The following is a 26,222-nucleotide window of genomic DNA, read 5'->3' on the forward strand; positions in this document are numbered from 1 at the left end:
GGGTGTTATACTATATGCTGGCAAATTGAATTTAAATTAAAAAGAAAAAAGAATAACTCTCAGACTGGCTGGCCTAGAGCTGCCCTTGAGAAGGATGACTTTGTGAGATGACATAGAGCCCTGAAGATGTCCTGGACATTGCCCATTAAGGCTCACAAAGAGTGATGAAGATATTTGGCAGTATTTCCAGCCTGAGTAGGAAGTGAGGAAGAGGCATCTGGCCCTCCTGGGGTAGTGTTTCTTATCAGCTCTGGACAGCTGAGTGAGGCTGTCACCAGGGAGGTCTGAAAAGAGGAAAGATCAAATTAGCATCTATACCAGCCACACTCAGACATACCCCACCAAATCTACTCTCTCCGCCAAAACACACACTCCACCAAAACATCCACACTTCGCATGAAATGACATTCCTCTGTGTCTACTATTTTAAGTGCATTTTAACATCTACAAACACATATCCATGTTCCCTCCTACTCTTGAACATCAGAGCGCACAACACATTGAAGTGTATACTCACTCAGATATATTTATATATGCTGTTCTCCCTGCCCATGCTGATACACACACACACACACACACACACACACGCTTGTGCACACATACAGAGACCCGCGAGTACTACACACTGCACAGAGTGGGAGTGAGCTGATGTCATCCTTGTAGAATACCTCAGCTCAGCTCTGCCAGCAGATTAGCTTTGCTCAGCCTCAGGATTCCACATGTGATCAGGAAACTGAGAGGTAATCTTGGCAATCACGCCAAGGCCTTAGAGGCCTAAACAGGACACTGGGAAAGATGAGTCATACACAAGGATCTGGCTGCTCCTGACTAAGGAGTGGAGAGCAAGCCTCTGTGATTACCTCACAGACAAGGCCAGAGCTGAGGCCTGAGGAGAGCGACCCTGTCCTGAGTGGGATGCCATGTTTCACTCTACAGTGGTCCACATAGGTGGTCCATCCAAGTGGGTAAGATGGGCATGCAGGACCAGGAAGTCAGCAGGTCAGGCTCACATGGCACAGAAGTTTCTGATCCAGATGAGGCATGAACTGATGTCCACCCCCACCCTCACCACTACCTGCCCACTTGGCAATGGGTAGAGTCAGAGGTTGGCACAGTATGTCAGGGCATTTCATGTTCAGAATTCAACTCTAGGCCCAGGATTCCTGGGTGGCTCAGCGGTTGAGCATCTGCCTTTGGCTCAGGGTGTGATCCCGGGGTCCTGGGATCAAGTCCCACATTGGGCACCCTGCAGGGAGCCTGCTTCTCCCTCTGCCTGTGTCTCTGCCTCTCTGTCTGTGTCTCTCATGAATAAATAAATAAATAAATAAATAAATCTTTAAAAAAAATCAACTCCAGGCCCTTGGTAGAAGGGGATTGGGTAGAAGGGGAAGAAATGAATGAGGAGGAAGAGGAGCAGGAAGAAGGCGGGGTGGAGGGAGGGACCCACTGTCTTTATGCTGATGCTCCAGTTATACCTTGACCATGCCAAGGAACGGGAAGCAGAAAGCAACATGCAAAGGGAAGAAGTGTAACCTGGACTTTTAGGTTTGTAGAGTCCTTAGAAACTAAGGACTTCATTGGCTTCTAAGGATCCTGGTCCTAGCAACTGAAGGGCAGTTTCAGGAGATTTCAAAAATAATTTGGACAACTATACTGTATCTGCTCTTAGAAGAAACTGATTGAGAATCCAAATCCTGAATTGGGTATAATTACAATGCATAGTGACTTGGGAACTTTAAGTGTGGGAAAAATTAAACCTCCTCTCCCTAGGCTTGTGAGTAGAAAGAACAGAGGATGAGAAAGTAGGGGGAGTGCCTTCTGGTTCCTGGATGCCCTATACAAAGTTCAGGAACCAATCACCAATAAGGAGGCAAAGACACACCTAGGTAGTGGAGGAGGGACCATGTGGGACTGTGGGCCGTGCCCTTTTAACAACAGTGCAAAGATTCCATGGGCCAATGAAAAGAGCGCCATATTTGATGTGGGCAAATCTGGTCCTGGGTCTATAGAGAACTAGATTTGTGACCTGATGAGTGATACAAAAATCTACATAAGGGGACACCTGGGTGGCTCAGGGGTTAAGAGCCTCCCTTTGGCTAGGGGCATGATCCCGGAGTCCCAGGATCGAGTCCTACATTGGGCTTCCTGTATGGAGCCTGCTTCTCCCTCTGCCTGTGTCTCTGCCTCTCTCTCTCTGTGTCTCTCATGAATAAATAAATAAAATCTTTTAAAAAAATCTACATAAGGACAGAGTTCTATTTACTAAGGCCAAAAAAGCAGGTGATGATCTGCCAAAAGATTTAAAAAAAAAAAAATCAGTTCTAGACAAAAACAAAGCCCAAGAACACCCAACCTTTGTCAAAGACACACCCAGGCAGATGTAAAGTATTTTCAGATTTAGGTGCTAAACCACCCTGTTCACCTATCTATATTTTAATCTGTTTCCCTGATTTCCTTGGTGGTTGCCTTAGGTCAATTCTGGTCTGAGCAACACCTACTCTCCCTGGATGACATATTGTAGGGTCATCCTGTTTCCACTCCAACCCTGTTTTCTGTAACAAATCATTTTCCTCTCAGCAACCAGAGGGAAGAGTCTCATCTAGCCTGACCCAGCTTTGGGGAGGAGCTGGTGAAGAGGCACATCTCCCGGATGTGTTTCAGGGCATCTTGATGAGCTATATGAAGCAGTGGACCAGAATATTTGAAATCTAAACTGTTCTGGACAAATGTAGGACAAATGAGCATAGTAACTTGTTTTCAAGCAGCCTGCCAACTGATGTTAAGATGTCAACCTCTAAAAATATCGCTAATAATATCAAATGATAGATTATAAATGCCACATAAATGGTATGGATAACATTAATTCTGTAGTGGGAGAATGGTTAGTGCAGGTTTTCAGGGTACAAAACCAAGCTCCAGCTGTGCCTTCAGGATTGTGGGAGGGAGATTGGGAGAGGCAAGAAGGAGGCAGTGAGATAGATGTCCAGGACATAATGGCATGAGCCAAGGTGCAGCAGAGCCAGGTGTATTCAGGCATACATGAAATGGGGACCATGTTACAGGGCAGGGGTGGGGATCATGGGCAAAATGTTGAGGGCTTTGGGCTGCAGAGCTGTTCTGATGCTTAGAGAATAGTGAGGAGAATGACCCTGGAACACAAAGTGGCAGAAACCTAAAAAGGTGGATGAGGTCTCTTTTAAGATGGAAGATTAGGCAAGATATTAGGCAAAGGAGTCCAGACTTAATGCAGTAGACAAATGAGGGTGGAGGGTGTTTTAGAATGAGCTGAGTGAAAGAGTAAGTGAATACAGATTTTTGGGAATACAGCTCTACTAATGGAAAGGGTAATTTGGGGGATGAGATCTGACAAGTCTACTGCAATCATCTAGATAGGAAGAAGCAACAAGTCTTGTGGCTAGATCAAGAAGTCAAAAGTTAGGGGGCAGCCCTGGTGGCTCAGCGGTTTAGCACCACCTTCAGCCCAGGGCCTGATCCTGGAGACCCGGGATCGAGTCCTGCATCAGGCTCCCTGCATGGAACCTGCTTCTCCCTCTGCCTGTATCTCTGCCTTTCTCTCTCTCTCTCTGTGTGTGTGTGTGTGTCTCATCCATCAATAAATAAAATCTTAAAAAAAAAAAAGTCAAAAGTTAGGGTGAGTTTTCAGGTTGGAGTGCCTGGGGAAGTGATGGTATCTTTGACTAGGAAGGTAGCTGGGGAAGACAGTGGGCTTAGACTGACATTGAGCTGGTGGCTGGACACCTAAGGGGCAGGACAGAGCAGGAGGTGGTAGCAGCAGGATGAAAGGACACACACTATGCAGATATGACAGTCAGGGGTGAAAAAGTAAACATCAGAGTGGATATCATCATAAACAGGGTTTCTCTGAGGAAGGCAATTGGAGAGAAAAGGGAAAGGAGTGCGGGAACACAGAGAGGGAACAGGGGCAGGAGCGGATCCAGGGCAGACAGAGCTGGGGAAGGGAGGCTGAGAAGCCTGGCGTCAGGTGCCCAGGAAAAGGAGGAGGGATTGCCTCCAGAGGTGGTCACCAGGACCTAGAGTTCAAGAAAAGTAAGAATTTACAGGCGCCTTTGGGTTTGACTCACCTAGCAAATAAATATGGAGCACCTACTATGCCAGACCCCAGGATGTTGGTTAGAAGTTAGCTTGATGGAGGGGACATCTGGCCAGCGCCGGAGATGGTGCCCAGCGCCGGGCACCATCACAGGCGCTGGGCCCAGTGCTGCATGTGGACCCTGGAGATTCTTTACCCAGGAGACCGTGTTTACAAGAACTTCAGTCCATAAGAAGGATGGACAGGAGAGAGAGGGCTGGGGGAAGAGGGAAGGAGAAAGAAGTGGATGGGAAGTTGTGTGCAGTTGAGAGCTGGACACTTATTTTAAAATGTTGGCATTTAAAAGACAGCGAGAGCAAGGAAGATAAGTTGGGCCGACAGAAAAGTCTTACGACATCGCCCTGGCCCTGGCCGTCAGAGAGGTGGGACAGGGACGCAGCTGGGCAAGAGAAAGGCGCTGGTGCAGAGGAAGCACAGAGCTTTTCTGGAGGCGGGACTATCCCCGAAGTAAACAGAAGGTTTGGTTCCCATCTCCGAAGAGCCCAGGGAAGCCTATTTCACAAACGCAGCACAGCGGTAAAGCGGTGACAAAGCGTCCGGGTGAGTGGTTCTGACACTGGAAAACGTGGGCGCCAGAAAAGGGAGCTCGTGGGAGAGGGGGTGTCCGCGAAGCTTCTTGGAAGAGGCGGCGGGTGACCTCCGCGTCGCGGGACTGGCGGGGCAGGGCCGCAGGCACTCCCGGGTTGGGGCGAGCCGGCCGCCCCCCTCTCCCCGCGCCGCCCACGGCCGGCGAGCGCCGCTCGGGTTCCCAGCAGTGACGTCAGCGGGCGATGACCTCAGCGCCGAGGAGGCGGCGGGGCGGGGCGGGGCGGGGCGGGGCGGGGCGGGGCGGGGCGCGCGGGGCGGGGCGCGGCGGCCTCCGAGCCCGCCCCATCCGCTGGCCGCTGCCAATGGGGGCCGCCGCGGGCGCCCCCGCCTCTCGGAACAGTATGAAAGGCGCGTCCCGGGCAAGTCCCGCAGAGTCGAGCCCTGCGCCGCCGACCGTCCCGCCGAGGCCTCCCCTGCGCTCGCCGCCGCCGCCGCCGCCGCCGCCGCCGCCCCCGAGCTGCGCGCGACATGAGCCGGGCCCGCTGGACCGCGAGCAGAGCAGACGTGCTCCCGGAGATCGCCGCCGCCGCGGGCTTCGTCTCCAGCCTCCTGAGCACCCGGGGCTGCGTGGGCGAGCAGAGGCTAAAGGTCTTCAGCAGAGCCCTCCAGGAGGCGCTAACCGGTGAGCGCTCGCCGACGTCCCGGCGTCCGCGCGGCCCCGCCGCCGGCCCCGACCCCGGCCGCGACCCCCACCGCGTCCCGCGTCCCGCGTCCCGCGTCCCGCCCGCGCCGCCTTGCCTTCCTCCTAGGGCAGGGCTGTCGCGAGCAGCTCCGGGCCTCGGGCTCCCCCAGCCCCGAGGGCGGCCGGCGCGGGCCTCCGCTGCCCTGGGTCACGCCCCGCCCGGCCCTGCGCTCGGGTCCCCCCGGGACGGCCCTGGCCCGGCGCGCTCCTCCGCTCGGTCGCGGGCGCAGGCACCGGCCCTTGCCCCCGGAGAAGAGGCGCCTGCGGGCGGGTGCGAGCTCCCCGCCCTTAGCGAGATTCCCCGGGGCGGCGCGGACGGGCAGTCCCGCCAGCCACCGGGTCGTTGTGGGGCGAGAAGGTGCCACTGAGCTTCTCAGCGACCTGGATCCTCGGCCGTGGATCTGCCGTGGGTCCTCGGGCTGCGCCGCGCCCGGGCCGGCTGCTACTTGCTGGAAGTTGGAATCCCGGCCCCGTCTGTACACTTTGGCTCCCCTTAGCCATCTGCCCCTCGTTACGGTGCTGAGAAAGCCTTGCAGGTAGTAACTGCGCCCTGCTGGCCTGTGTGCTGGGGCTGACGACAGATAAGCAACCGGGGGAGACCTATCTCAGCTGTTCTAGCGGGTTCGGCACTGGGCTCGGGGCAGCGATAGCCATCTCCGAACTTGCCCACACAGATCCTGCCTTCTGAGGAGCAACATACGTTTCATCAAAAACAACCCAGCTTTGGCTCCCTAGCCACTGCAGAGAGGGTCTCTGGCTTTTGAGGGAGGCAAGAGGGAGCCTCTGAGGCCCAGGGTGGGAGACACAGTGACTTGCTGTGGATCCACAGCAATGATGGCAGCCTTCCCGGCCTTGCAACTTCAGCTCATCTGTCTCCAGGAGCACTGCCTGGACATGTCCTCGGGTCTCACCCCTCCTTCTTAACCGGAGGGTGTGTGTGTGTGTGTGTGTGTGTGTGCTAACAGCAATACACTGTCTGCTTGGGATTGCCCCAGAACTATGGGGACTCCCTCCCCATATACACTCACATCCTTGCCTAGAAGGAGTGAGGAAGGAATCCCATATAATTTCCTCTGCTTCGGTGGCAGGAGGGTTCCAGGAGGGTCCTGGAACTCATGAGAAACCACGTTGCTTACTTAAAATCTCTGGGTTCCTTCCTCTACTCTATCCCTTCATTCCCATCCCACCCTTGTGGTAGCCTCCACAGCCCAGCTACTCTAACCAAGCCATCTCCCTTTTGTTCCATCCCCACAGAGCACTACAAACACCACTGGTTTCCTGAGAAGCCATCCAAGGGCTCAGGCTACCGCTGCATTCGCATCAACCATAAGATGGACCCCATTATCAGCAAGGTGGCCAGCCAGATCGGACTCAGCCAGCCCCAGCTGCACCGGCTGCTGCCCAGTGAGCTGACTCTGTGGGTGGACCCCTATGAGGTGTCCTACCGCATCGGGGAGGATGGCTCCATCTGCGTCCTGTACGAGGAGGCCCCTGTGGCTGCCTCCTATGGGCTCCTCACCTGCAAGAACCAAATGATGCTGGGCCGGAGCAGCCCCTCGAAAAACTATGTGATGGCAGTCTCCAGTTAGATCCCCTGCCACCCCTGACCAGGCACTCTACTGTACTCATTCTGCCGTGACAACAGGCCACTGAATACCTCAACCTGGGGGACTGTATTTTAAATGAAGATATATATATATATATATATATATTTTTTTTTTTTAAGAAAAGAGAAAAAAAACCCAAAAGATTTTTTTTTTTAAAGAAAAAAATCCTTAAAGGGAGCTGCTTGGAAGTGGTCTCCCCAGGTGCCTTTGGAGAGAACTGTTGGGGCTGGAGTCTGGGAGCCAGTGCCTGCCTACAAGGGGGTGGGCCTGACCAGGGCGAGGCGGGAGAAGCTTGGCTGGCCTCCCCAGGAAGATATGAGAGGGAGCAAGCAAGGTTAGCAACTGTGAATGAGAACGGGTCAAGAGCTGCCCTGCGGTAGGGAGAAAGGCCGAATCCAGACCTCTTGCTGTCCTGAGCAGGACATCTGCATCCCTGGCCCCTCTCCTCAGGAGCATTTGAGCCTGGACTTCAGTTATGCTTTGTTGTCTAATCTTATCTTTTATTTTTCCAGTGAGATCCAGGGCAGAGTGAAAAGGCCTCTCCTGATCGCTTCTGTCCTAAGCAACTTTTCTTGAAATCATGACTTGTTTCTGATTCTATGCTCAGGGGCCTGTAGATGTTGCTTCCCAGGCAGGAAACAAAAGCTTTTTGTTTTATGGGGGTCAGGGGAGTAAGGCAGGAGTTAGAGGTTATTGGGGTTGGGATGGAAGGGTACTCTGCACAAAACCTTCGCTTTGCTATGTGCTGCTCTGTGTGTGAGTATGTGTGCTGAATAATTTGGGGATGATTTGCAATGGAATTTTGGGACCCAAAGAGTATCCACTGGGGATATTTGTTTTTGGCCAAAATCCTTCTTTTTGGAACCACAGGAAAGTCCTGATGCTGCTGCCATTAACCCTTCAAGAGTTGGCTCAAAAGCTCTGGGGAACTCCAGGTTCTTTATTACTGCCTTTTTAAAAGCACAACACTCCTCCCTGACTCTCCTGCTCTTGTCCCTTTCTGGTTGGGTCACCGAACTACCCAGTTTTCCAGAACGAGCTCTCTCTCACTCACTGTGCAATATGGCCTCCTGGGTCCTTCCTGAAGAGAACTGCCTCTCAGAACCTGGTGCCCTGGAGGGGGCTTAGGGAATGCTCCCTCTGTCTTCATCCACAGGACTCTGGATGGCTGGTCAGCCTTGCAGGTATTCCTGGACTGAAGCGAGAATGAGCCAAGTTCTTCAGGACTACTTGGTATTCTTGTAGGGCTGACACTAAAAGCCACAGTCCTGGGCATAGTTTTTTGTTTTTTCCCTTTCCCCTTTTCCCTGGTGCTCAGAGCACCTGTGGGGAAGTTGCTGCCTCTCAGTACAATCCAAGTTTGTCTGTAGATTTGTGCAATATTTACTGTTCTGGGTTGGAGCCAGTGGAAATCTAGACTGGGAAAGAATCCCTTCCTTGGGTTTTTCAGTGACGTTGAGTGAGGGCTTCTCAGAAGGTCTTGAGTTTTGCAAGCCCGAATCACTTTAGAAGGACACAGCTAGAGCCTCTAGTTGACCTGGCTACCCTCCTGTCCAGCCTGCCAGGCTGTTGGCCCCCTGGTGAGGAAACTTTCTTCCCTACCTGGGGGGTCCCTACTCCCCTGCTGATACCCTCCCCTGGATCCCTGAACTACTCAGTTCTGAACACAAAGGTGCTATTTACCAAACACTGTCCCCACTGATTCCTGCCAGCTCTGCCTCCTTGTCAACTCTAGACTCCCGAGCCATCTTCCCAGACCCTGCTTCAACATTTCTTGCTTTAGAGGTAACTTTAGGCCGACAGACCCAAGAGCTCCTTTTCTGGCCTGTGGATGGAAACGAAGCTGTGAATCTGCACATTGTGGTGTGGCATCTAGTCTGCAAACAGGTCCCCGCCTTTCTAAAAGCAGCCTCACAGTCTCATGCTTCATCTCTCTTTTTTGATGTTCACTTTAAAAACAAAACACCCAGAGCTGGACTGTTGAGCAGGCCTGTCTCTCCTATTAAGTAAAAATAAATAGTCGTACGTTTGTAAGCTATTGTGACAGAAAAGACAAGGGTTACTAATTGTATGATAGTGTTTTTATATGGAAGAATGTACAGCTTTATGGACAAATGTATGCTGTTTTTGTTACTTTAATAAAAATGTAGCAGATGAAGCCGAGTGGTAATAGAGAAGGTCACATTCCCGCATCACTAAGCCTTTCCCTCAGATCCAGATCCTTTCTTGATGTCTCAGTATTTCTCTTCGGCAATACCCTGAAGACCTGGAGCACATGGCTAGGATAAAAAATCTAGTTGTGTGAACTCCTTGCTTCATCTTTGAGTGCCTGTTCTCACTTCCCTGTGAAGATGCTAGAGGGGGCCTGTTCTAGACTGAGCACTCCTGAGCCTGGCCGGGCCTCAGCCATGCTCACTTGCTCATTCAGCACCTCTATACTGTCCATCAGCCCAAGGGAGTGAAAATATTACATATGATTGAGTCTCAGACCGAGATGGTGAGCAGGGGCACTGAACCACTTCCCAGATTGGGGCAGAATTGTTTGAAAGTTCCTGGGCCAGGCTCTCGTCACCTCTGGGACTGCCGTTTGGTACCCTCCATTCTTAGTAGATGAGAGCAGTTGGGCCTTAGCATCTGGCCTTAGCATCTTGTGACCAAAGGCCAAGGCTACCAGTTGGCTAAAGAGCAGCTACTCCAGACAACAAAGGTTTGTTACCAATTACTCCCCGTGGCTGTACAGATAGGACATATGCAAGGAAATAAGCATAGTTTTTATCATGCCTGATTCTTGTGCTCTTGTCTGTGAGGTGGTGACACAGGCTTCTGCACTCCCTGTCCTATTTGCAAGCTCAGCCGTTCCCACTGAGGTCACAAGTACATCATTAACCTGGGCTAGTTTTTTTTTCTCCGTCAGAAGTGGGCTGTATTTAAATTACATTTTAAACACATTGATTTGTGAACAGAACTACCTCCCCATCAACACACAACACCTCCATGACCCTCATTAACAAACGTGTGGTTTGACCTGTCTTAGGTGGCAAGGGGACCAGAGAGGACTGTGGATGGTACAGTGGAGGGGTAGAGGAGGCAGGAGATGGGGCTGGGGGAGGCCAGATCATCTGTCTCACGAATAGAATTGGTTATAGGGACCCACTTGTGTCAAGAGGTTATTTGAAGAAATGGTCCCATTTGCATCTGTACCTTCTAACACAAATGTCCTAGGCACTCATTTGTAAGGACCTGCCTTGTGGGATGAAAGGGTGGTGTTAGGATTGAATTTTTGCCCCTCCCGGTGTGCTATCCTTGTCAGCCTGTCTTGTTTTCTAACAAGCTCCACTCAAGGAGATTTCGTTGTTTTCGTGTCTAAAAAGCCTGAAAGGGAGAGTTATCTGGAGGCCAAGAGAGCATCATCCACCTCTGTCTCCAAGCCAGGGAGACTGTAGAAAGGCAGATTGATTTGGGGAATCACTCTTGGCTCAGGTAGACTGACAGTTCCTAGATTTACATGGGAGTGTTCTGTGATCAAGCCCCAGATTATTTTAGTTTGAATTTTAGCGGCGGCAGTGAGCACCTCTTGGCTAGCTGGGGGCATAGAGGTGCACAGGAGCAGTTTGAGGAGTTGCTGCTGGTAGCTTTTGTGCATTCAGGGACCAGGTGTTGGTTGGTCCATTCTGCTCCCAGCTTCCCCACTTGGTACACGGTGCCAGCCTGGGAGACCTAAACTCGGTCGGCTGTTTCTGGATGATAAGGCACTGTCCAGACAGTGTAGACAAGGTCTGGGAGCTGCAGATTAAGGGCCCATCCCAGCTTCTGATAAGGATGTTTGGGTGGGGGAAGGCTTGAGGTTTCAACAGGCAAGCCCAGGGGGAAGAAACCCTCCCCTGTGAGTCTGACATCAGCCCTAGAGCAGCTTTACATGAGCCAAGATAGTTAGGACTCCTGGCTTCTAGGCCAGTACTGGAACCAAGGCCCAGCAAAGCCTAATTCGGTGGAAGGAGTTCTGGGCTGGGAGGGAGAATATATGGGTTGTAGTCCAGGTTCTTCCTAACTAGCTGTGTGAATTTGGGACAAAGCCCCTCAATTTTCCTGTCTCAGAAACTAGGGAGTTGGATTGAATGATCTCTGTTTCCTTCTTCAGCTTTTGATTCTAAATCATCTCCATTATCCTGGCAATGACGGAGGGCAAATTAGCACAATTATTATAATCATTTTCAAGTAGATGAATGGAAGGTCATTTGTGTTGGGCAGTGGAATAATAAATAGTCTTCCCCTTGCTTGAATCACACTCCAGCTCACGATAAGGTTTCCATTTCCAAGCACAATAGGCAGTACCGCAGGGGTTAGCAGCTCAGGCTGTCTAGGGATCTGACTTCAACTCTACTACCTGCCTCCTGGCTATGGCACCTGGAGCAAGTTACATCAACCAGGCTTCCATTTCCCCATTTGTAAAAGGGGACTTAAGATAAGAACCCATCTCAAAACAGGAAGGAGGATCGAGTGAGATCTAAACCACTTGGAAGAAGGCTTGGCATATTTAAGTACTCCACATATGAGAATTGTAGTTTTAAATTGAAGTTAATCTGAATTGGTCCTGAGATGAGTAAGGATACTCTGACATTTTGATGACTGGGAGGAAACGATGATCTAAGTAGCACTTCTACTAGTGCTTCCCAGAATGGCTGCGGGTAACAACAACTGAGCAGCCCCCGGCCTCCCCTATTGAAAGATGGTTTTCAATCCTTTGCTGAAAACGTTTCACAGTCCAAGGGCATGTAGCTAGCTCAGTTGATACAGCATGTGACTCTTGATCTCAGAGTCCCTGAGTTCAGGCCCCACATTGGGCATGAAGCCTACTTAAAATAAAAACAAAACAAACAAAAAATGTTCACAGTTCAAGAGCCCTTCCTAATACATGATATAGGTATCATGTAGCCTATAGTAGGTACTCTATAAGAATCTGCAGAACGAATGAAGGCATTCGTGTCTGATCTTGGCCATCCTTGCTGAAATGTACCATGTCCTCACCAGACATTCGATCTCATTGGCTGGAGGGAAACTCTGACCTCTTGGCTCCATGATCTGCTTGTGGATTAATACCAAACTGGACTATGTGCTCATTCACACACACAGTGGGTGGGGAAACGAATTCTCCAATAACAACTTTGCTTATCTCCATCCTGCCCATAGGTGGAATCACACCCACGTGTTCCTTCCAGGAAGAGAGAGAAATGGGGAAGCTGAGAAGGGCAAGCCTAGTGAGTTCCAGAGAATTCTGGTTTCCTTTCTGCACCACTTCTTTGCAGAGCTGGCCTGAAAAATATTTGAACTGGGTCTAAGAGGCAACCAGGGCCCTGGATAATAATCTTACACAAACAAGCATACCCTAGATGTGCTACCTATCCTTTCCCCTGATTTGAAAGAGGCCTGCTTCCCTGGGCACCCACAGCTCCAAGTCATTGTGCTCCCAGGTGAAGTGGCTCTACCACACCCTAGCCCTGTTGCCATGAACAAGGGCAGGCCTTTATTCAACCCTTGCCCAGCAAACCTGACAGGCTGCCCCAGAGCACATCAGATAAGATGAGGTTATAGCTGGGCAGGTTGAAGCAAGGGCTATTTTCTTGACCAGCACCAGCAAGGAGGGGCCATTTAAAGTTCAGTTCAGTGGGCATTGGAGGAGTGAAAGGTAGAGCCGGGCCATCAGTGACTGAGGACAGCTGGACACAGGCTGTGGGGAACTCAGAGAGTGAGTTCAGGCTTTGAAAAAGACCCTCTTCTTTAGCTGTCGTCTGCTGCCTCCCTGGAAGACCAGTGACACTAGATATTGAGATTTTTTTTTTGAGAGAAAACTGAAATATAGACATTAAAAAAAAGATTTTATTTATTCATTTGATAGAGCAAGTGAGAGCACAAGCAGAGGGAACAGTAGGCAGAGGGAGAGGGAGAAGCAGGCTCCCCACTGAGCAGGTTGCCTGATGCGGGCTTGATCCCAGGACCCTGGGATCATGACCTGAGCCAAAGGCAGATGCTGAACTGACTGAGCCACCCAGGTGCCCCTGAAATATAGACTTTTATTTTACATATCCCTAAGTTCTAATGATGATAACTAATTTTTTTCAAGTGGTAAACTGCTTATAAGTACTTATTTGCATAGGCTTACAGTTTGACTTATGATAAGATTTGGACCACCTGGGAATAGGGATATCGGGCTTTCTGGCCCCATCTCCCAAACCGGAAGGAGGTTCGTGCATTGAAGGCATTGATGGCACACTGTCACCTTGGCTGTGATCTCTTGAAGGAACATCCCACCATGTTTCTGATAGGACCCGGGCACACATAGGGCTTCTGCTTCCCCTTCAAGGATTAGACTAGAAGCAGCTTGCCACCCTCAACTGGTGCCCATTAACTGGTCCCTGGGCCTGTAGCCTCTGGGCCTCTGCTCAAGGAATGTTCTGACCCCTCCTACCTACCTGCTTCTCTCTGGTTAACTCTCCTCTCTCAAGATTCAGATCTTCTCAGTGATAGCGTCCCTTCCCATGCTACTCAGTGTTTTCCTCTGTCCTAGCCTTTATAACCCTGAATTTACAGCTAGAACGTAAGCCAGGGACATTACCTGAGCAGTGCTTGGTGCTTAGTAGGTGTTAGCGAATAATTGCTGAACAGATGAATGTCAATGTTGCCAAGAATTAGGGCTAACAGATGAAAGGAATTTAGATGAGAGGTGGAAGAAAAACATCAAGTGCATTCACGGTCTGCCAGTGAAGGGTCAGAAGAGCTCAGAATAGCTAACCTGTGGTTGTATCTTCTTAAGAAAACAATCCTTTGAATCTTGTGAGCTCTTAGGTCTTTAAGCATCTGCTGTTGAAATGCAAATGTTACTTAGAGAGGGGTGGGCACACTTCAAATCATAATGTGAGAGAACCTCAGTTAGCAATTAACTCCCTAAAGTGGGCTTACCCAGAAGGTAATCACCTGGACGGATGGCTGGGCCACATGTGGTTAAGCAATTCTGACCTCGGTAGCAGGAGAGGGAGAACAGACTCCACAGATACTGAATACTGCTCTTGTCCACAGAAATCCTTCCCAGTGTTGACCTTGGAGGCCAGCTGCCGGGTGGTAGAAACACCTTTTGGCCTAAGAGTTGGGAAATAGGGGCCCTAGCTTCAGTTCTGGCAGTAACTAGTACTAGAATGTTACTCTCTGACATCTTTGACTAGTGTCCCCTGCCCTCCCACCCTGAGCCTCCGTTTTCTCATCTGTAAAATGAGTCCCTTGTGCTAAATCACCTTTCACCATCTTATTTCCATTCCCAGACAGAACAGGGAACTCTGATTCTTCTGGGCTGTGTAGGCCAGCACAGAGCCCTTGGCCCGGCCCATCACCCATGAAATAACTCAACAGCCTTCTACCTGCCTCCCTACAGGACCTGGCCAGCAGCCCGGGACCACCACAAACGTCATTTTCATTGTGCCATTCCCTTTCTGCTGCCTTTCTTTGCATTCTGAACATGTAAGATGGGAATACAAGGCTGTCCGAATATTTCCAACCCTGGACACCCTGTGAAATGGCCTGACCACACCAGGACACCACCCCCCACCTTCTCAATTCTCTTCTGCTCACCTTTCCTTGCTGCTACAACCACATTTGCAAGTCTCTCTACTCTGCCAGTTATGATGGCCCCAAATCACTCATCAGAGTATGCTGACATACTTTCTGCTAGGACATGAGCACCTGCCCAGGTGCTGAACACCCACTGCTCCCAGGCATTCTGCCTGGTGCCTTACACAAAGCCTCTCTCCTGTAATCTCCACACGCACACTGCGAGGTCCTGTCACCTCGGGTTCACAGATGAAGGAAGCCAAGCACCAGAAACTAGAGGGGGGGTTGGTGGAAACAGATTTCAAATCTGGATGTGTCTGTCTCCAGAGTCCATGCTTCTTCCTTCCCCTGCTGCCTCTCCACAATGCCATCCCTGAATAATTCCACTTGTGCTCTTGAAAAACATTCTCACCTCAAGGCTTTTCAACATTGATACCTATGGTTTAAAACTGGTTACACTTTCATAATAGATTCCTCATTCCAGGGCCTCTTAATGATGTGTACACATCTTTTATTACTGTTTACATTTTTGTTACCGATACAGTCAGCACATCTTCATGTATCATTTTTGATGTCTGGAGGCTTTGCAAGCTCATGTCCTCTCTCCAACTGTGACCATACTTGCCTCCGTAGGAAGAATCACTGCCCTCTATTTCTCCTTACACTCCTGTGTGTTGTACATGGCTTGGCACTCCACAGTCTGAGCACGCTGGCCGTTGAATGCAAAGCTATGAGTTGAGGAAACTGTGGTGTCCCCACAGGTGGCTGTGGGGCAAGTGACTTCTCCTCATGGCCCCCTTCCAATCTGGCCCCTCCAGACCCAGAAAGGAAATTACCCATTCTGGGAATTTCCTAAAAGAAGGTGAGGGGCCTGGTGGGTTGTCACCCCGGCATGCACACACACAGTTCCCAGCACACAGTCTACACACCAGCAAAAGTGTTCTTGAGCAGACGCTGATGGTAGGGCTTCGCTTAGATTCTCCTCAGTCAAGTCTGCTCCCCCTGGAACCACAACCACTTGAAGTAATGAGCAATAAGCAGGCAGAGATGGATGCAGATCTTAGATAAGTTTAGAAATAAACGAAGACTTTTCTTTGGAATAGATTTTCACGTGACACAGGCTGCTGCCTTGGTTAAGGATTCTATCTTCATGCCATGGTTTTCAACTTACATGATCCAAAGAGGGTCTGACTCTGAGAGGGAGGAGACCACTGGAGGGAAGAGAGGGGCAGAGGCAAAACCCACTGAGCAGTCTTTGCTTTATGGGTGTTCTTGTCCTCATTCTAGGAAAGCTGGCACTGGAGGGGAATGATCCCTTTATCGATGAGTAGGGAGATGGGGTGGCCGTGATGGTGCATTTGAACAACTCAGCAGCTCATTCTCAGCAGCTGGTGGGGGCCAAGAGAAGTGCAACTAAACATCCGAGCACCCACTCCCAGCTCCTCACTGGCCCAACTCCTGCAAACTCTTTTCTTCTTTTGGGCAGAGGTCCCCCTGCCAGCTGCCCTCTCCTCCAGGTGTTTCCTGTGCGCTTTTCGTTTGCTGGCAGGGTGGTGAGGGTGGAGGACAAGTCTGTTTGGTCCTCCTGTGAGCCAATGGCAGCCAGTGTGGGAGAGGGCAGGCGCTCCTGTATCTGGGGAGAGCAGACCACAAGCAGCAGCTGCCTCCCAACACCTGCCTTTCTGAGAGCCTGTAAACAGTACCAGCCCAAGAAGGCTTCCTCAGTAGAGCAGGGCAGGGGCTTCTTTTGGGTCATGCCAAAAGGATAATTTCACAAGTGAAATGTCCAGAAGCTTCCCCTACCCAGGTCCCCTTTCCCCAGAGGAGGAGTCAGGCCTAAAGCGTGAGTCACCCCAGGAACCTCAGGGCAGAGTCCCCATTGTCCTGGACTCTAATCCCTACAGGACAAGTCTGAGTGGTGAGTGGTGCTGGGTCACCCTCCACTGTCCACCTGCCATGAAAGGGATGGCACTGTGTCTTGAGTTGAAAGCCAAGAGTGGCCAGGTAGAGCCTCCATGTCCTTATGTGAGACCTGAAATAACTGCACACCCCATCTTCACCAAGCCCCCTCCCCACAGCCCCAGCCAGTGGGTGCAAAGCCACATGCTGTCTTGGGTTTCTCCCTGGCCACTCTTCCCAAGAAGGAAAGCAGTATTTGTGGTTCAGGTTTCTTCATTGCAGTTGAAACGGTCCACTCATCTAGTTGATTATTTAATTTATGTCTCCTTGGTAGGCTGTTGACTCCTGGGGATCCAGGCTGTTTTGATTCTACATTTTATCTCCAGTGCTTGCACAGGGCCTGGCCCAAAGTGGGCTCGCAACAATATTGTAAATGAATGAATGAGTGCTACCTTTTTAATCCTTTTCTGTCCTTATGTTTGTGGTGGGCTAATAGAATAATGCAATAATAGCACTGGTGAGATTCAGCGGGTACATAATCTCATGAAATCCTCAGAACTCTATGCATTGATATTATTATCATTAGACTAGAGGAGAGGAGACCGAGGCTCTGGCAAGATATAGCAGGTGATCTCTAGGTACACCGCTAGTGAGTGGCAGAGTCAAGCTCAAATCTGGGCCTGGCCCAATAAAGAGAGAGAAACAACAAGAAAAATTAAGACAAAACTAGATCCATGGCTTCTCCTAATTTTTCTGCCACCACCCCACCCTTAGCTCTCTGGTCTTCTGGATTCCAGGAACTTTAACACCAAGCCACCGTTCACATTGCAGATAGTCAAGAGATAAGAAGAGTGCAATCTCAAGCTTACACATCTTTTAAGTTCAAGCTTAGGTTGCTTCTCATGCATGAAATCCTTTCCATTTTCTTTTTTTTCTTTTTTTTTTTTATTGGTGTTCAATTTACCAACATACAGAATAACCCCCAGCCTTTCCATTTTCCCTAAAGTAATTTTATAAAAACTTTCTGAACTCTTAAAGGAAGAAGTTGCTGCTCTGTCTGTGATTCCTTATGTGGATAGTGTTTTGTGTGCCTCTGTCTTCCGTGGTTTTCTCTTTTGTTTATGTATCATATTTCCAAATGAATATAAGGCCCTAGAGATCACCTCTAAAGAGCATCTGGCTCTAATACAGAACCTGGGGCTGAATCGGACAGCAAGAGGGCTGGGGGACCAGGTGGTCTGGTCTAGACACCCCAGTGGCCAACCCCTCATCTGCCGTTTGTGCCTTTCCAGTGGGAGAAATTTCACTCCAGTGGAGACAGACCAACCAGATGGACTGACTTCCAGCCCTGGTGCAAAACACAGGAATTCTTTGTCTTCGTTCTGACCCATTTCCTTTCTTCCTTGTGCCTGTCAGGGTGGAGGCTTAGGTCCTAGTGGCTCCTCTTGTTTTCACAAAAGGAGAATAACCTCCCTAACATAATCCCTGCTTGACCAACAGACTTTTCCCCCATCACCTCCCAGGTGGGGAAAACAAAAAATGGAACAGTGGTGGTGTCATAGGATGAGATTCAAAGACACAAGGGCAGAACACAAGGAACACGCACTTGTCAAGATCACCGTGTTAACGGAATGGGAGGATTGGAGCAGATCCACGCTGGCCTTGGTGCCCAGGGGCTGTATCTGGAGCCAAGCAGAGGGCCAGCTGCACAGGACAACTTGAAAGACCTTTTCTTTGGGTGGAATTTCAGCTTTCTCTTTGCCCTTTTAAGTCCTGAGAGGGTCCTTGAAAGAAGCACAGGGTGGGGGTGGGGGTGGGGGTGGGGGAAGGCAGAGAGGAGGAAACAGGTTTTTGTCCTCAGGGCGTTGCCAGTCTGAAGGAGGTGATGGGATAATTATTTATGAGAGTTCAGGAATGCCAGGCATGGATTAAATGCAAACTAATGGAAATGACACAGAACAATACATTACACAGTACTTCGCGCCCAGATGGTTGTTAGGCAAATGGAAATGGTCAGAGATGGGTGAGGTTAGCTTGGGCAAGGGTTGGGAGAGAGATGTTTTGAGAAATGCCTTTACTATCTTTTGCCAGAGAGAAGAAACCCAAACCAACTGAGCATGGTCACCTTGGGCAACACAAACAGGTCAGGTGGGTGGATGAAAGAGCAGGACATGAAGCCACGTAGGAGGAGTACAGAGAGCTCTGTCCCCTGTGTCCCTGGGCAGCCACTCTATTCCTCACCCCCATCTCCCAACCCAGCTCTCCCAGCACCACCAGATCAGCCCTTCTGCAGAAAATGCAATGGTGGTGGTAGGGGGGTATAGTTTAGCTCAGAGGCAAGCTGATGGCCTCAGAATCATAATTTTGCATATGCTGCACCTTTTTATCCCTTTAAGACCCAAGGAATGGTTCCTTTTCATTCTGAATTTTTTGAGATCTCTTAGCCCTTTAACCTAGAGTTCCCACTAATTTTCTCTAATGAGGCTGGGCTGATATTGGAAGGCAGAGAGAGAAGGGAGACAAACATTGGAGATTCAAGAAACTGGTAGGTCAGTGGCGGGAAGCAGGGGAGCTTCCATTTATATATATATATATATCTACTATATAGATAATATATATATTTATGTATATATATATAAATCTTTGCACCATCCTAGACATTTTTGTTTTCAGTTATCTCACAAAAGAATAGATATGAAGTACTTTGAAAATGTTGAACGTGCCATGCCCACTCCACCTCCTGGGAGATATGGGTGCGGGGAAATTGAGAGCAAAGCCTTGTATTTGCACAGCCTCTCCTGTTTTTACAACTGTGGATTGCACATCCGCTTATTCTCCACAGTGCTGGGAGGCAGAGGTGGCAGGTGATTTTACCCCCAACCAACAGAGAGGAAACTGGGATTCCGATGGCCAGCTGGCATGACTTGCCCAAATTACACAACAACCAAATGGTGAGCTAAGAGTGGAGCTGGGTCCTCTGATTCCTGGTCCCCTCGTCTCCACTGGCTTCTGATGTTTGAGGACATTTCTGGATTATTTTGACAGGATCATATTCTAGAACAACTCAAACCTGATTATTTAATGGCGAGGACCAGATCCGACTGTTCTCCACCTGTCCCCAAGGCCTTGGATTTTCCATTTAACCTTATTTCTGAAGAGATGAAACAATGCCCAGTTGGGGGATTTTCTGTAATGAAAGCCTCAAAGCACGAAGCCCCAAACAACTGTGGGCACAACACTGCTGGTCCAAATTGAGGTCTCCCTTCCCAGGGTCCCCTGGCTCTGCTCAGAGCTGCCAGAAGCCGAGGGGGCGCACGGAGGCAGAGCCTCCCCAAAGGAGGACAGATGGGCAGGCTGGCCCCAGTGCCAGTGCTTTGAACAACCTTTTTGTTTTCTAGCCAAACATCCAGCATCAGTTCCCCGCCCACCCCCCCCCCACCCCACCCCCGCAAACACACACACTCCCTGGCAGCCTCCCACCCCGCCTCCCCACCAACTTGTATCTTTGGGCTGGCTCTGAGGAGCTGATGGGCTCTGGAGGGATAGGGGCTGTTCTTTATGACTGGGAATTCATGAAAGGAGGCTGGCAACTGTTGCCATCTGTCTGGTGAGACGTCACCATGGAGGTTCTCACCCATTCACTCCTTCATGCACTGCTGGGCTCAGGCCTTTTGTTTGGTTGCCTGGCCATGGTGGGGGGGCTTCTGTAGGGCAGTGAGAGAGTTAACGAGTGAGAGAAGCAGCTTCTTTGTGTCTGGATGGAACTTTCCGGTGACTCACTAAGATAATTTGCATGAGGACACTGCCCAAGACCCAAACCACTCCAGTGATTGACAGCCTCCAGCCCTCTCCTCATTATACAGCTCTCCACTCTGGGCCTCTCTCTCCACTCTCTGTCCCCATCGCTTCAGACCCAGTTCTGTGTGGGTCTGGTATCTTCCTCTTGACCCACTCTTATCAATCCCTTAGAGTCCCTTGCTTTTTATTTGGTTTCTGCAGCCTGGCAGGCAGAGGGGCCCATTAGCTGCCCGGCAGCTGAGCAGTAAAAGAAAGGAGCTGAACAGAGCCAGTGGGGTTGGCAGTCCTCCAACCAGCTCCTGGTCTTTGAATAACATCCCAGGCCAGGGGCTGGGATCATCAGAGTGGGGGAAGCTTTGGGGCACTTAATTATTTAAAGGTATCAATAAAAGGAGTAAAGTCCCCGGGGGAATAGGGGAGGCTAGGCAGATGGTGTGCCTAAGGAGCTGCGAAGTGGGTGTGGGGTGAGCCCAGATGTGGGTGGGGGAGGTAGAGAGTTCCAAACCAGAGGTCAGAGCTCAGGCAGTAGGAGAAGGAGGGCTGGAAGTGAGTCAGAGATTGCTCTCCAGATCCAAGCAGTGCCCTGCAAGTCACCTTTTCTTAAAGTGGGTGGGAGTAGGGGCTCAGCCTTTCTTTGTAGATCTCCTGCCTGCCACTCCCCAATCTCAAAGTTCATGTCTGCCCTAAGTGAGGTCCATTTTGGAAACATCCAACAAAGCTGTAAAGTGTGAAAGGGGATCACTCCTTCACCTCTCTTCTGGCACTAAGGGATGCTTCAGATTGATTCAACAGTGGTGATCAGCACTGGGCAGATGGGTGCTAGGATTTTCTCTCCTTCCTTCCTTCCCTCCTTGCTTCCTTGCTTCCTTCCTTCCTCCTTCCTTCTTCCTCTCTCCCTCCTTTCCTTTGTGGTAAAACTCATATATCGTAAACTCACCATTTTATCTGGTTTCATCTTTTTAAAGTATTTTTTCAAAGAATTTATTTATTTGAGAGAGAGAGAGAAGGCATCAGCTGATGGACAAGGAGAGGCAGACTCCCCATTGAGCAGACAGCCCCAGGCAGGGCTGGATCCCAGGACCCTGAGATCATGACCTGAGCTGAAGGCAGATGCTTAACCGACTGAGCTACCCAGGGGCCCCCATCTGGTCTTATTTTATATGATGAGACTATACAGTGAGCCTATGGAAGTACTGACAAAGTAGATAATTGGAGTTCCCGCCCTTGGGGATACATGCTGCTTCAAAAGGCAACCTGGGGCAGCCCAGGTGACTTAGCAGTTTAGCGCCGCCTCCAGTCCAGGTCGAGATCCTGGAGACCTGGGATCGAGTCCCACGTCAGGCTCCCTGCATGAAGCCTGCTTCTCCCTCTGCCTGTGTCTCTGCCTCTCTCTCTCTGTGTCTCTCATGAATAAATAAATAAAATCTTAAAAAAAAAAAAGGCAGCCTGTTTCAGCCTTTTTCTCTGACAATATTGAAGCAAGGGCTATACCATGAAGAGCAAGGTCAGAGTGGGCCCCTATGTGGAAACACACTACATATATTTGACTCTGGCTCTGCCATTGACTAACTCTGTGACCACTGGCAAGGTACTTCTCAATGCCTCAGTTTTCTTATCCTTAAAGTGAGATTATTATGATTTTTAAAGATTGTATTTGTTCATTCATGAGAGACACACACAGAGAGAGGCAGAGACACAGGCAGAGGGAGAAGCAAGCTCCATGCAGGGAGCCCCCTGCAGGACTGGATCCCGGAACTCCGGGATCAGCCCTGGGCAGAAGGCAGGCGCTAAACCTCTCAGCCACCCAGGGATCCCCTAAAGTGAGATTAAAAAATAGTTCCTATTCCGTGTTGATGAGGGGGTTAATATATGAGAAGAGCTTAGAAGAGTGCCTGGCTCTTAGTAAGCACACAGTGTTATTAAATATTATTATTACCCTTACCAGCCAGGAGGCATTTCTATAGGCTACACAATGGAAACTGAGAGAAAGAGGGAATTTGGGAATTGGTTTTGAGGCCAAAGGAGAATTTGGCGAGGGCAACAATTTGCTTCCACCTTTTGTCACATGTGTAATGAGCTGTGGTTGGAAATGTGGTCTTTACTGTTCCTAGAGTCACAGTGAGTGCTGTTTGGGCAACCCCCTTTCCCACCTGCACCCCTCTTCCACCTTCACCAGGCTGAGCCAGCAGCTACAGGTCCTCAGGCTCCGAGATCCTCTGGTCCGGACCCTTGCTGTATGGCAGTGTTTGGGCGTTATTATGAGCCCCATTTTATGGATGGAATAACCAATCCAAAAGGTTAGGGCGCTTCAGATTCCATTCTTCTGCTTCTAGGGCTACCCCCCCTCCACTTCGCGTCTTTGCTCCTCCCAGACCCCAAGGTCACCGGGCATGAGGTGGTCACTAGGTCACTGTGGGGCACACCCTGCAGGTCAGCGTATTTGTTAGCCCATCTTCATGTCTTAGTCTGGCCCTAATCGTGTCAGGGGGGGTGTGTTTTCTGCACCTTCCAGCGGAGGCAGTTCTCTCGTCCTCAACCTGTCTGGTGGGGACAGTGGCAATGCCTTCCACCCGGGGACATGACCGTGATGGGGCCGCGGGGAATCAGACCTGCCCAGCGAGGGTGGAGCCGCGGGGAGGAAAGGGGGGGGGCAGGCTGCGGGTGTGGGGACAGGCAGGTGTCTGGCCCCCTCCCTCTCGGATATGGGCCGAAGGAGGAGCCTTGGGCCACCCACCACGGCCCTCAGTCCCCACGGAGCAGCTGGCTGGGGCCTTGAAACTGGAGCAAAAGCCTCGCTTCTGCTCTCCTGGCTCCGCGGCAGCCCCCAGGGCCCCTCCAGCTCTGGGAAGCCCCACCTTGGCCACAGCTGCTGATTGGCTGGCGGAGGGCGGCGCGGGGGCAGGGGTGGGGGCCCGACCGCCTGGGTCCTCTAAAGCTTGCGTCGCGTCCCCTGTCGCCCACACCCTCGCAGTCGTTCTTGAGCAAGTCTAGAGATTCTGGGTTTCTGAACCTCTCTAATTCCTCTTGGTCCTCTTTCCAAAGTCCTTGTAGACTGGGGCATTTGCTTCCCCAAGTTCATTATTCAGGCCCTCTTGGATTCCGTCCTGTACACCTGGGCGCGCTCACCCACCCAGTAAGACCCCGTGGACCATCGCTCCGTTATACTGTACCTGTTGGCCCGCAGCCTCGTACATACACACTGTATTAGAGCCTCATATGCTAGTGCAGTGTATATTTTCCGAGGACACATTGTAAGTGTTGTAAAAGAAAATATCTTGAACAACTTTGTTCCTCCATTCCAACCTACACAAACATACACGCATATAGACTCAAGGGCCCAGCATGGTAGCAATAAGATTAAGGCTAGAGACAGGAGACCAGGGGTTGACTTCTACTTATTGGCTGTGTGATCTTGAGCGGTTACTCAACCTCTCTGAGCCTCAGTTTCCTTCTATGAAAAATGCTAATGTAATAGTACCTGTATTTGGACGCCTGGGTGACTCAGTGGTTCAACTGCCATCTGCCTTTGCCTCAGGTCATAATCCCAGGGTTCCAGGTTTGAGTCCCACATCAGGCTCCCCAGAGGGAGCCTGCTTCTCCCTCTCCCTCTGCCTGTGTCTCTGCATCTCTCTCTGTGTGACAAAATATCTGGTACATGAATGCCTACTAATGATGCTATTATTTCAGGTACTGATAATAGAGGCATGAGTATTCTTTTCCCATATTTAATCTCCACCCTCCATTCTTGGTTTGGGTGCTGTGGAGAACTTTTGATTCTAGGGACATTTAACATTCCTATCCATAAAGCTACTATCCAAAAATCTTTAAAGAACTTATCCAACTCAATGCCCAAAAACCAAATGATCCATTTAAGAAATGGACAGAAGATATGAATAGACACTTTTCCAAAGAAGACATACAGATGGCTAAAAGAACATGAAACAATGTTCAACGTCACTCCTCATCAGGGAAATACAAATCGAAACCATGATGAGATACCACCTCACACCTGTCAGAATGGCTAATATTAATAACACAAGAAGCAACAGGTGTTCGCAATGATGTGGAGAAAGGGGAACCTGCTTGCACTGTTGGTGGGAATGGAAACTGGTACAGCCACTCTGGAGAATAGTATGGAGGGTCCTCAAAAAGTTAAAAATAGAACTAGTCTATGATCCAGCAGTTGCACTGCTAGATATTTACCAAGCAATACAAAAATATAGATTTGAAGAGACACAGGCACCCTGTGATGTTAGTTAGCATCAGGGTGATAATGATGGAAGCATTATCAACAATAGCAAAACTATGGACAGAGGGCAAGAGTCCATTGACTGATGAGTGGGTAAAGAATATATATATATATATATATATATATATATATATATATATATCTCCTTTATGCCAATATATAATGGAATATTACTCAGCCCTCAAAATGAAATCTGCAATGAAAAGGATGGAGCTAGAATGTATTATGCTAAGTGAAATAAATCAGAGAAAGACACCACATGATCTCATTCATATGTGGAATTTAAGAAAGAAAACAGATGAACGTAGGGGAAAGGGGAGAAAAAGGAGAGGAAGACAAGCCATAAGAGATTCTTAGAGAACAATCTGAGGGTCACTGGAGGGGGAAGTGCATGGGGGTTGGGCTAGATAGGTGATGAACATTAAAAAGGGCATTTGTTGTGTTGCACACTGGGTGTTGTATGTAAGTGATGAGCCATTGAATTCTACTTCTGAAACCAATATTGCACTATTGTTAACTAAATTAAAAAAAATTTCTATCTGTAAAGCAATTAAAACAGACTAAAACATAGTATAGGGTCCTGCTTTTATTTATTTATTTATTTTTTATTTTTTAATAATAAATTTATTTTTTATTGTTGTTCAATTTGCCAACATACAGAATAACACCCAGTGCTCATCCTGTCAAGTGCCCCCCTTGGTGCCCGTCACTCAGTCACCCCCACTCCCCGCCCTCCTCCCCTTCCACCACCTCTAGTTCGTTTCCCAGAGTGAGGAGTCTTCATGTTCTGTCTCCCTTTCTGATATTTCCTACCCATTTCTTCTCCCTTCCCTTCTATTCCTTTTCACTGTTATTTATATTCCCCAAATGAATGAGAACATATAATGTTTGTCCTTCTCCGATTGACTTATTTCACTCAGCATAATACCCTCCAGTTCCATCCACATCGAAGCAAATGGTGGGTATTTGTCATTTCTAATGGCTGAGGAATATTCCATCGTATACATAGACCACATCTTCTTTATCCATTCATCTTTCGATGGACACCGAGGCTCCTTCCACAGTGTGGCTATTGTGGCCATTGCTGCTAGAAACATCGGGGTGCAGGTGTCCCAGCATTTCATTGCATCTGTATCTTTGGGGTAAATCCCCATAAGTGCAATTGCTGGGTCGTAGGGCAGGTCTATTTTTAACTCTTTGAGGAACCTCCACACAGTTTTCCAGAGTGGCTGCACCAGTTCACATTCCCACCAACAGTGCAGGAGGGTTCCCTTTTCTCCGCATCCTCTCCAACATTTGTGGTTTCCTGTCTTGTTAATTTTCCCCATTCTCACTGGTGTGAGGTGGTATCTCATTGTGGTTTTGATTTGTATTTCCCTGATGACAAGTGATGCGGAGCATTCTCTCTAGGGTCCTGCTTTTAGCTCATGGATTTTTACCAAGGGAGAGATGTCTTGGCAAGACGGCAGTCCTCTTTTCCTCAAGGACTTTTCTTCAAATTCCTCTCTCTCAAAAATTTTACAAAAGCAGCATCTGAGGATTTACAATCTATGTCATTTGAAGAGGATTTGACATTGCCTTTTTTTTTTTTTTAATGGACTTGTGGAATGCCCTATTTCATCTCCTCATATGTCTACATTAACACCAAGTTGTGATTGTTTTTCTCAAACT

At 49.5% G+C, this 26,222-nt stretch overlaps 1 protein-coding gene and 1 long non-coding RNA gene across 3 annotated transcripts; one reads left to right on the top strand and one right to left on the bottom strand.

Moving 5' to 3' along the window:
* The first annotated feature begins 5,135 nt into the window (after positions 1 to 5,135).
* On the top strand, positions 5,136 to 9,167 carry BTG2 (BTG anti-proliferation factor 2). The gene is made up of 2 exons (XM_038585942.1): positions 5,136 to 5,342; positions 6,657 to 9,167. Exons 1-2 carry the CDS (start codon positions 5,189 to 5,191, stop codon positions 6,989 to 6,991), a joined length of 489 nt encoding a protein of 162 aa, XP_038441870.1. The 5' UTR covers positions 5,136 to 5,188; the 3' UTR covers positions 6,992 to 9,167.
* A 5,935-nt stretch (positions 9,168 to 15,102) lies between these two features.
* LOC111094587 lies at positions 15,103 to 20,186 on the bottom strand. Of its 2 annotated transcripts, XR_005385554.1 has the most exons (4): positions 20,002 to 20,186; positions 19,575 to 19,655; positions 18,111 to 18,277; positions 15,103 to 15,993 (listed from the first exon to the last, which is right to left on the bottom strand). It is a non-coding gene; the product is annotated as an uncharacterized LOC111094587 (long non-coding RNA). The 2 variants fall into 2 exon arrangements; XR_005385553.1 differs by lacking the exon at positions 15,103 to 15,993 and having other exon boundaries at positions 17,532 to 18,277.
* Positions 20,187 to 26,222: the final 6,036 nt, after the last annotated feature.

The sequence above is a fragment of the Canis lupus genome, chromosome 38 (genome assembly GCF_011100685.1).
Source record: "Canis lupus familiaris isolate Mischka breed German Shepherd chromosome 38, alternate assembly UU_Cfam_GSD_1.0, whole genome shotgun sequence".
Lineage (NCBI taxonomy): Eukaryota > Metazoa > Chordata > Mammalia > Carnivora > Canidae > Canis > Canis lupus.

Bases quoted from the DNA above. Each gene is read 5' to 3' on its own strand.
- BTG2 (XM_038585942.1), top strand. From the start codon at position 5,189: ATGAGCCGGGCCCGCTGGACCGCGAGCAGAGCAGACGTGCTCCCGGAG. The intron at 5,343-6,656 runs GTGAGCGCTCGC...CCATCCCCACAG, and splicing joins CCTCCAGGAGGCGCTAACCG to AGCACTACAAACACCACTGG.